The sequence below is a fragment of the Anolis carolinensis genome, unplaced genomic scaffold (assembly GCF_035594765.1).
Source record: "Anolis carolinensis isolate JA03-04 unplaced genomic scaffold, rAnoCar3.1.pri scaffold_8, whole genome shotgun sequence".
Lineage (NCBI taxonomy): Eukaryota > Metazoa > Chordata > Lepidosauria > Squamata > Dactyloidae > Anolis > Anolis carolinensis.
In genome coordinates this window covers 28,681,753-28,693,702 of record NW_026943819.1, presented here as the reverse complement: position 1 = coordinate 28,693,702, position 11,950 = coordinate 28,681,753, and the positions used below count along the sequence as shown (strand labels likewise).

Sequence of the window (11,950 nt, the reverse complement as noted above, 5' to 3'; positions counted from 1 at the left end):
GGTGCCCAAAGACCCCAGAAGTGTCTAAAAGAACTTCCTTTGCATCCAGGGACTCCAGGAGTATCCAAAGTGGGTTTTCTTGGTACCCAAGAACCTCAAGAGTGTTTCAAATAGACTTCTGTTTTATTCAGAAGTATCCAAGGTAGGCTTCCTTTTTGCCCAGGCTTTCCAGCGATGTCCAAAGTGGGATGTCTTTGTGCCCAGTCCCTCTAGAAGTATCCAAAGATAGCTTTCCAAAAACCCTAGAGGGTCTAAAGAAGACTTCCTTTGTATTCTGGGACTTCAGGAGTATCCAAGGTGGGCTTCCTTTTTGCCCAGGCTTTCCAGCGATGTCCAAAGTGGGATGTCTTTGTGCCCAGTCCCTCCAGAAGTGTCCAAAGTGAGATTTACCAGTGTCTAAGAATCCCAGGAGGGTCTAAAGAAGACTTCCTTTGTATCCTGGAACTTCAGGAGTATCCAAAGTGAGGTTCCTTGGTACCCAAGAACCTCAGGAGTGTCTAAAGTAGACTTCCATTGTATTCAGGGACTTCAGAAGTATCCAAGGATGGCTGCCTTGGTGCCTAGGGACTCTTGCCAAGTATCCAAGGACTCCAATTGCCTAAGGACTCCAATGATGTCCAAAGCGGAATGCCTTTGTGCCCAGGATCTCCAGAAGGATCCAAAGTGGGCTTCCTTAGTGCCCAGGGACTCTCTCCAAGTGTCCAAAGTGGGCTTCCTCAGTGTCCAGGGATTCCCGCTGTATCAAAGCAGTGTTCCCTTGTTCCAAAATGTCCAAGGTGGGCTCCTTATATTCTCAAAGACTTTCTCCAAAGCAGGCTTCCTAAGTTCCTGGGGATTCCAGAGCTTCTCAAGGTGGGCTTCCTTGGTGCCCAGGATCTCCAGAAGGATCCAAAGTGGGCTTCCTTGGTGCCCAGGATCTCCAGAAGGATCCAAAGTGGGCTTCCTCAGTGCCCAGGGATTCCTGCCATTTCAAAGGAGTGTTCCCTTGTTCCAAAATGTCTAAGGTGGGCTCCTTTTAGTCTCAAAGACTTTTTCCAAAGCGGGCTTCCTATGTTCCTGGGGACTCCAGAGCTTCTCAAGGTGGGCTTCCTTGGTGCCCAGGATCTCCAGATGTATCCCAAATGGCCTGCCTTTGTGCTCAGCTCCTCCAAGAGTGTCCAAAGACTCAAGAGTATCCAAAGTGGGCTTTCTCAGTGCTCAGTGTCCCTGGCAGTATCCAAAGTGCCTGTCAGTGGTCTCCGCCAACCAGAAGTCCCCTCTGTTCCTGCCAGGAAGAACTGCTTACTAAGTAACTTCAACTCAAGCCCTGTGGGTCTCCGGGGAGAAGACTTGCGGAAGGGAAGACTCTCCATATAGCTTTAACCCTGTCGGCAGACACCGCTGCTTTCCTGCATTCACCTTCACTTTGCATTGAGACGACCCTGCCATTCAGGTCTTTGCAGTTAGCAACCTTCTCCTCCTCTTCTGCTAGGCATCTCCAGACTTTTGGGAGCCTCTGAGTTCTGGTTAGATTCAACCCCATCTACTATGTTTTGCTCACTCTGGGTGGCAATTCCTGGCTGAGGTTTGCATTCCTTTAAGGCAGTGATGGCCAACCTATGACACACGTGTCAGCACTGACACGCCTAGCCATTTTTGCTGACACACAGCCACATGCAGATTGATTGGATGACTAATGTCTTTTGTGGCCAAATTTGGTGTGATTTGGTCCAGTGGTTTTGTTGTTTAGTCCATGGGAATTATGCACATTTGTATGTATGTATGTATGTATGTATGTATCATTCTATTGTTCTACTAGCTGTGCCCGGCCACGCGTTGCTGTGGCAAAGTGGTGGTGGTATTGGTTAAAAATTGTTGTGTAATTTTTATTTGACTTTATTTGCAATTTTTTATTAATTTTATTGTAAGTTATATTTTTATTTATTATATTTTATTATTTTCTTGTATTATTTTTAGTTATTTTCTGTTATTATAGTATTTTATTGTATTAATTTTTTAGTGTTTTTTATTATTTTTTATTGGGTTGCTAGGAGACCAAGTTGGAGGAGCTTAGCCTTCTAACTGGCAGCAATTGGATAAAAGCAATTATTCCTCTCTCTCTAATTAGGACTTTATTTTTCTTTTCTTTTTGTTGTATCAACCTAGAGGCATGGATGATGGGTTGTGTTGTCAAATTTCGAGGTTGGGGGGCCTGTAGTTTTGTTGTTTTGTGGGTCGCCGTGATGCCATCACTCTTTTATATATATAGATTATTATTGTAGCATATTATCATATTATTACTATTATATATATACAGTAGAGTCTCACTTATCCAACGTAAACAGGCCGGAAGAACGTTGGATAAGCGAATATCTTGGATAATGAGAGATTAAGGAAAAGCCTATTAAACATCAAATTAGGTTATGATTTTACAAATAAAGCACCAAAACATCATGTTATACAGCAAATTGGACAGAAAAAGTAGTTCAATACACAGTAATGCTATGTAGTAATTACTGTATTTACGAATTTAGCACCAAAATATCATGATATATAGAAAACATTGACTACAAAAATGCGTTGGATAATCCAGAACGTTGGATAAGTGAGACTCTGTATATAGATTTCCTAATTGGTTCTATCATAAAACATGGGGAGATTACAGCATAATTAAACAGGACATAACACTTTCAAACCAGGAACAGGATTTTTTTTTCAAATTTTGCTACATAGTAATATTTACTGTATATACTCGAGTATGAGCCGACCCGAATATAAGCCGACGCACCTAATTTTACCACAAAAAAACTGGGAAAACATTGACTCCAGTATAAGCCAAGATACCAATAAAATTACTGTATATACTCGAGTATAAGCCGACCCAAATATAAGCCGAGGCACCTAATTTTACCACAAAAAAAACTGGGAAAACATTGACTCCAGTATAAGCCAAGGGGGGTAAATTTCAGAAATAAAAATAGATACCAATAAAATTACATTACCGTATATACTCGAGTATAAGCCGACCCAAATATAAGCCGAGGCACCTAATTTTACCACAAAAAACCTGGGAAAACATTGACTCCAGTATAAGCCGAGGGTGGTAAATTTCAGAAATAAAAATAGATATCAATAAAATTACATTAATTGAGGCATCAGTAGGTTAAATGTTTTTGAATATTTACATCAAGCTCAAATTTAAGATAAGACTGTCCAACTCTGATCAAATTATTATTCTCATCTTCTTCCATGTGAATGTGCTTATGTATCCTTTTAATAATAATAGAGTAAAATAATACATGTAATAATAACAATAATAAATACAGGAAAACAATACATGTAATAATAAATAGTATAAAATAATAAATGCAATAATAATAATAACAATAATAAGATCAGAGTGAAATAATAAATGTATTATTGATAATAATAAAAAATAGAGTAAAATAAATGTAATAGTAGCAACAATAATAGAGAAAAATAATAAATGTAATAATACCAAGAATAATAGAGAAAAATAATAAATGTAATAATACCAATAATAATAGAGAAAAATAATAAATGTAATAATACCAATAATAATAGAGAGAAATAATAAATGTACCATATATTCTCGAGTATAAGTCGACCCAAATATAAGCCAACCAGGACCCTCACCTGAGTATAAGCCGAGGGAGGCTTTTTCAGTCTTTAAAAAAGGGCTGAAAAACTCGGCTTATACTCGAGTATATACAGTACATTCCTACAAAGAAGAGAGTTGTAGTTTTGCAGGGTCTTGTTGTTCTTGCACTGCCATACCTCTCTCTTGTTTGCTTTGACTCTCCATTTGTTTGCCTTCCATTACTGGTGGCAGATACTGGTTTGAGATCTTGTCTTCGGGTGGAAAGAAGTCGTCCAGTGCTGGGGCATCTCCCAAAACTACAACTCCCAAGATTCCATAGCAAAGAGCCATTGCAGTTCAAGTGGGGCCAAACTGCACTCATTCTTTGGTGTTAGATGCATCCAGGCTTAGATTTCTTTGGTTGCAGGAAGCTTGCAAGTTGCAAATGCAAAAGGCAATAGTCATGTCAACCACTGGCCACAAGAGGGAGCCATTTTCTTAAAAATAATGGTGAGAATATTAGTTCCAAGCCAATGTTTTGAATGGGAACAAAACTATCCTGTCCTGAAAGACTTACAGCCCTTATGGAAGCTGTAGTCCAACACATCTAAAGAAGCTAAAGAAGGGTCCAAACTTGGCATGAATGCTCAATATGCCCAAATGTGAACATTGGTGGAGTTTGGGGGAAACAGACCTTGGCATTTGGGAGTTGTAGTTGCTGGGATTTATAGTTCATCTGCAATCAAGGAGCATCCTGAACTCTACCAACAGAATGCCAACGGACGGACAGACAGACAAGATAGATGATGGATAGATGAATGGACGGACAAACAGACAGACAAGATAGATGACAGATGGACAGATGGACGGACAGACGGACAGACAGACAAAATAGATGATGGATGGATGGACGAGTGGACGAACAGACAGACAAGATAGATGATGGATGGATGGACAGACAGCAAACAGACAGACAAGATAGATAATGGATGGATGGACGGATGGATGGATGGACGGACGGACAGACAGACAGACAAGATAAATGGATGGATGGATGGATGAGTGGACGGACAGACAGACAGACAAGATAGATGACAGATGAATGGATGGATGGACAGACGGACAGATAGACAAGATAGATGATGGATGGACGGACAGACAGACAGACAAGACAGATGGATGGATGGATGAGTGGACGGACAGACAGACAGACAAGATAGATGACAGATGGATGGATGGATGGACAGACGGACAGACAGACAAGATAGATGATGGATGGACGGACAGACAGACAGACAAGACAGATGGATGGATGGATGAGTGGACGGACAGACAGACAGACAAGATAGATGACAGATGAATGGATGGATGGACAGACGGACAGACAGACAAGATAGATGATGGATGGACGGACAGACAGACAGACAAGATAGATGACAGATGAATGGATGGATGGACAGACGGACAGACAGACAAGATAGATGATGGACGGACGGACAGACAGACAGACAAGATAGATGGATGGATGGATGAGTGGACGGACAGACAGACAGACAAGATAGATGACAGATGAATGGATGGATGGACAGACGGACAGACAGACAAGATAGATGATGGATGGACGGACAGACAGACAGACAAGACAGATGGATGGATGGATGAGTGGACGGACAGACAGACAGACAAGATAGATGACAGATGGATGGATGGATGGACAGACGGACAGACAGACAAGATAGATGATGGATGGACGGACAGACAGACAGACAAGATAGATGGATGGATGGATGAGTGGACGGACAGACAGACAGACAAGATAGATGACAGATGGACAGATGGACGGACAGACGGACAGACAGACAAAATAGATGATGGATGGATGGACGAGTGGACGAACAGACAGACAAGATAGATGATGGATGGATGGACAGACAGCAAACAGACAGACAAGATAGATAATGGATGGATGGACGGATGGATGGATGGACGGACGGACAGACAGACAGACAAGATAAATGGATGGATGGATGGATGAGTGGACGGACAGACAGACAGACAAGATAGATGACAGATGAATGGATGGATGGACAGACGGACAGATAGACAAGATAGATGATGGATGGACGGACAGACAGACAGACAAGATAGATGGATGGATGGATGAGTGGACGGACAGACAGACAGACAAGATAGATGACAGATGAATGGATGGATGGACAGACGGACAGACAGACAAGATAGATGATGGATGGACGGACAGACAGACAGACAAGACAGATGGATGGATGGATGAGTGGACGGACAGACAGACAGACAAGATAGATGACAGATGAATGGATGGATGGACAGACGGACAGACAGACAAGATAGATGATGGATGGACGGACAGACAGACAGACAAGATAGATGGATGGATGGATGAGTGGACGGACAGACAGACAGACAAGATAGATGACAGATGGATGGATGGATGGACAGACGGACAGACAGACAAGATAGATGATGGATGGATGGACAGACAGACAGCAAACAGACAGACAAGATAGATGATGGATGGATGGACGGACAGACAGACAGACAAGATAGATGGATGGATGGATAGATGGATGAGTGGACGGACAGACAGACAAGATAGATGACAGATGGATGGATAGATGAATGGATGAACGGACAGAGACAAGATAGATGATGGATGGATGGATGGATGGATGGATGGATGGATGGATGGACGGATAGACAGACAAGATAGATGATGGATGTATGGATGGACGGACAGACGGATAGACAGACAGACGAGATAGATGATAGATGGATGGATGAGTGGACGGACAAACAGACAAGACAGATGATGGATAGATGAATGGACGGACGGATGGACGGATAGACAAGATAGATGACGGATGGACGGATAGACAGACAGACAAGTCATTCAGTCCAACGCCGTTCGACCATACAATAACACAATTGAATCCCTCCTGAATGTTGTCCATCCAGCCTCTGTTTAAAAGCCTTCAGAGAAGGAGGCAACGCCAGACTCCCAGGCAGTCTATATTCCCCTGGGGTTGGAAGGGGTCCCAAAGGCCATCTAGTCCTACCCCCTTCCTGCCAGGCAGGAAGACATATAATAACAAGATTGTATACAGGCAGTCCCCAAGGTAAGAACAAGACAGATCCTGGAGGTTTGTTTGGGTTGCTGTGAATTTTTCGGTCCCTATGGCTATGTTCCGGCAACATTATTTCCTGGTGTTTCTTCTGCAACTGTGGCAAACATCCTCAGAGATTCTGTTGCTAGTGAGGCAAGTGGGGCGTATATATCTATATCTATCTATCTATCTATCTATCTATCTATCTATCTATCTATCTATCTATCTATATGGAATAATGTCCAGGGTGGGAGACAGAATCCTTGTCGGTTTAAAGCAAGGGTGAATGTATAGCATTGAGTAGCCGTGAAGTTTGCAAAGTCAATCAGCGAAGGCGCCTTCTTGCTCCTTACCTGACCCTTGGGAAGCCGCGCTGGAGAGGATCCACTTGACCAGGCAGCATTTCATCAGGGCCTTGCGGGTCAAGCGCGGCCGCTGCCATTTGGCGTCCTCTTTCCTCCCGGGGGGCGTCTGGCCGGGGTCCCCGAAAAGGCTGCCGTCCGTCTCCTTGCTCTCCTCCTGCAACAGAAGAAGACAGGCAGCCCTCAAGTTACCAACAGGATTGGCCCAGCAGGTTTGTTCTTAAGCTGAATTTGTATATAAGTCAGAACAGGGATACAAATCTACCTTCCCGCCAGAGCAGTACCTATTGATCTACTCACCTTTTGTATGTTTTCAAACTGCTAGGTTGGCAGAAGCTGGGGCTAACAGTGGGAGCTCACCCCGCCCCGCCCCCCAGATTCGAACCACTGACCTTTGAGTCAGCACGTTCGGCAGCTCAGCAGTTTAACCCGCTGCACAATTGGGGGCTCCTAGGTTGGCCGGAGCTGGGGCTAACAGCAGGAGCTCCCCCTGCTCCCCGGATTCACGCCGACCTTTCGGTCAGCAAGTTAAGCAGGTCAGCAGTTAACTTGCTACCTAAAGGTAAAGGTTTTCCCCTGACGTTAAGTCCAGTTGTGACCGACTTTGCGGGTTGGTGCTCATCTCTATATCTAATCCAAAGAGCCGGCGTTGTCCATAGACACCTTCAAGGTCATGTGGCCACTGGCATGACTGCATGGAGCGCTGTTACCTTCCCGCCGGAGCAGTACCTATTGATCTACTCACACCCTGGGGGTTGGTGCTCCTCTCCATTTCTAAGCCGAAGAGCCAGCGTTGTCCGTAGACACCTCCAAGGTCATGTGGCCACTGGCATGACTGCATGGAGCACCATTACCCTCCTGCCAGAGCAGTACCTATTGATCTACTCACACTCTGGGGGTTGGTGCTCATCTCCATTTCTAAGCTGAAGAGCCGGCGTTTTCCGGAGACACCTCCAAGGTCACGTGGCCACTGGCATGACTGCATGGAGCGCTGTTACCTTCCTGCCGGAGCAGTACCTATTGATCTACTCACACTCTGGGGGTTGGTGCTCATCTCCATTTCTAAGCTGAAGAGCCAGCGTTGCCCGTAGACACCTCCTAGGTCATGTGGCCACTGGCATGACTGCATGGAGCGCTGTTACCTTCCTGCCGGAGCAGTACCTATTGATCTACTCACATTTGCATGTTTTCAAACTGCTAGGTTGGCAGAAGCTGGGGCTAACAGCAGGAGCTCACCCCGCTCCCCGGATTGGAATCAATCAGCAAGTTCAGCAGCTCAGTGGTTTAACCCGCTGCACCACCCGGTGCTCCCCCTTTTTGGACAACTTTCTATAAAAATTTGGTGTGGAATTGCATCCCCGTTGACACTGCTTTGCATTCAGAGGGTCCGTAATGAAGCGCAGCCCACGGCCATCCACCCCAATGCCTTTTCTCTCGCTCCTTTTTCCTGCATTTTGCTCAAAACTAGGCCACATTGTGTGCCTGGCGTGCCCTAGATTCTCGCGTGCGGAGGCTCGGCCGGATGATTCAGAATCGCTTTGCATTCAGAGGAAGGGACTTTTCAAAGAGCGGAGAGCGCATGCTTATCTGGCGGAGAGGCGCAGGGGATGCGATAGCTCCATTTTTGTTCTAACATTATTATATTTCATTTCATTTTTAGCTGGCACACTCATCCACTTTAAGTTCAGATTCAGCCCAGTGACTCCTATTACTCCACAACCAATGGCAATTCATATGCATACTCATGCTCTATGTATGTGCACACTCATTCTCCATGTCCATTGCACATTCATGCTCAAATTGCAGAAGTGCAATGCACAATCAATGGCCAAGTATATTTACAATCATGCTCCATGTCAAATGCAGATTCCTATCAAAACTGCAATGCACAACCAATGGCAATGCATGTGCATACTCATGTTCCATGTATGTGCACACTCATGCTCCATGTCCATTGCACATCCATACCCAAATTACAGAACTGCAATGTACAACCAATGGCAATCCATGCGCATATTCATGCTCCATGTCCATTGTACATTCATACCCAAATTGCAGAAGTGCAATGCACAACCAATGGCCAAGTATATTTACAATCTTGCTCCATGTCAAATGCAGATTCCTATCAAAACTGCAATGCACAACCAATGGCAATGCATGTGCATACTCATGTTCCATGTATGTGCACACCCATGCTCCATGTCCATTGTACATTCATGCCCAAATTGCAGAAGTGCAATGCACAACCAATGGCAATGCATGTGCATATTCATGCTCCATGTCCATTGCACATCCATACCCAAATTGCAGAAGTGCAATGCACAACCAATGGCCAAGTATATTTACAATCATGCTCCATGTCAAATGCAGTTTCCTATCAAAACTGCAATGCACAACCAATGGCAATGTACGTGCATAATTAGACTCAGTGTCCATTGAACATTCATACCCAAATTGCAGAACTGTAATGCACAACCAATGGCAATGTATATGCACATTCATGCTCCATGTCAAATGCAGATTCCTATCAAAACTGCAATGCACAACCAATAGCAATGCATGTGCACACTCATGCTCCATGTCCTTTACATTCATATCCAAATTATAGAACCCTAATGCACAACCAATGGTAATGCATATACATAACCATGTTCCATGTCCATTGAACATTCATACCAGAATTATAGAACTTCAGTGCACAACCAATGGCAATGTATGTGTATAATCATGCTCTGTGGCCATTGCGTATTCATAACCAAATTGCAGAACTGCAATTCACAATGAATAGCAATGCATGTGCACACTCGTGCTCCATGTCCATTACATGCATGGTGTGCACATGCATTGCCATTGGTTGTGAATAGTCAAATTGCAGAACTGCAATACACAACCAATGGCAAAGCATGTGCACACTTATGCTCCATGTCCATTTCATTTCCATACCCAAATTGCTGAAATGCAATGTACAACAAATGGCAATGCATGTGCACACTTATGCTCCATGTCCATTTCATTTCCATACCCAAATTGCTGAAATGCAATGTACAACAAATGGCAATGCATGTGCACATGCATACTCCATGTCCATTGCACATTCATATCCAAATTTGAACAAAAATGCAGGTGCCCAATTGGGAACATATGCATGTATGTGGCATTTAGTGTGCAATTCTGTAAGGAGGCATTGTCTTCTATGACATGCTTTCTCCCTGGTTCTTTCACCCGCCGTGCATCAATAATGCAGCGCATCTCCCCTTCTGTTTTCTGCAAGCTTTTCATTATTTATAAGCATCGGGCCTGTTGCACCTGTTTTACAAAAGAACCACATTGATACCCAAAAACCAAAGCCATTGGGTTTTGTAAAAAAAAAAAAAAAAGGAAAAGGAGATGAAGAAGAGAACGAAGATGAAGATAAGGAAGAAGAAATGTCTATCATCAAATCCTAGCAATGCTTGTCCACCGAGTTGCACTAGAGGACTGAGAGACTTCCAGAGAGAGAGATAGATGATGCGCATGATGCGCTCTGCAAATGTCAAACCTGCCAATGTGCCAGGCTTCTTTCCCTCCTGACCTTTTCTTCCAGAAGCGGGATTGGCGTGGTTCATGCCAAGGCTCGTTCCTTCCTTCCTTTCGTTCCTTTTCTATGTGGGAAGCTGAACCTGGCGCATCAGAACATGCCAAGCCCATGCGCTTCCTCCCAGCCATTTCCAAACCCGGTCCCAATGGCCTCTGATCAAGGCCTGGATCAAAAAAGAAGGATTCTAGGCTTTTGCAATACTTTTTTATTTACCCTCACCCGAGTATAAGGCCCCTCCTACCAGTAACATGCTTTGTGTGTGAGTGTGTGTGTGTGTGTGTGTGTGTGTGAGTATATATATATATATATATATATATATATATATATATATATACACACACACACACACACACACACGCACACACATGAATATATACATATATAATTTACAATAATATATAATATTATAATATATTGAATATGCACATAATATTAATAATATTATTTTATAATACAATATAATACTAATAATACAATATAATAATACAGTAGAGTCTCACTTATGCAAGCCTCGCTTATCCAAGCCTCTGGATAATCCAAGCCATTTTTGCAGTCAATGTTTTCAATACATCATGATATTTTGGTGCTAAATGCGTAAATACAATAATTACAACATAACATTACTGCGTATTGAACTACTTTTTCTCTCAAATTTGTTGTATAACATGATGTTTTGGTGCTTAATTTGTAAAATCATAACCTAATTTGATGTTTAATAGGCTTTTCCTTAATCCCGCCTTATTATCCAAGATATTTGCTTATCCAAGCTTCTGCTGGCCCGTTTAGCTTGGATAAGTGAGACTCTACTGTATTAACGATAAATTATATATTACATGTAATATTATTAATAATATTACAATATATTGATATAGTACAATATGGTAATTTATTACCAGTATTGTGCTATGCTAATAATATGATATTGTATATAAATTTAATTTGTAAGCCGCTCTGAGTCCCCTTCAGGGTGAGAAGGGCGGGATATAAATGTATTAAATAAATAAATAAATAAATAAATAAATAAATAAATAAAAAATTTCAGTCTTAAAAAAAGGGCTGAAAAACTAGGCTTATACTCGAGTATATACGGTACTTGTTCCAACAACTTGTAAGAGAGGAACAACAAAAAAATAGTATACAACGAAACCTAAGTTTGTAATATTCACAATACTGTTTCTTTCTTGTAGAATTCCCTTCCACAAAAAAGAAACAATAATCAGTATTGTGAATGTAACAAACTTAGGTTTCATTGTATACTATTTTTTTGTTGTATCTGTTACAAGTTGTT

The 11,950-nt window shown here is 42.6% G+C and overlaps 1 protein-coding gene across 3 annotated transcripts in view; it reads right to left on the bottom strand.

Moving 5' to 3' along the window:
• Positions 1-11,950, bottom strand: part of kcnip3 (potassium voltage-gated channel interacting protein 3) — a 106,057-nt gene that overhangs the window by 74,861 nt on the left and 19,246 nt on the right. For all 3 annotated transcript variants that reach the window (XM_062961480.1, XM_062961479.1, XM_062961481.1), the window contains exon 2: positions 7,077-7,242. In XM_062961480.1, coding sequence (XP_062817550.1) covers positions 7,077-7,242 — 166 coding nt within the window. The remainder of the gene's footprint in view (positions 1-7,076; positions 7,243-11,950) is intronic.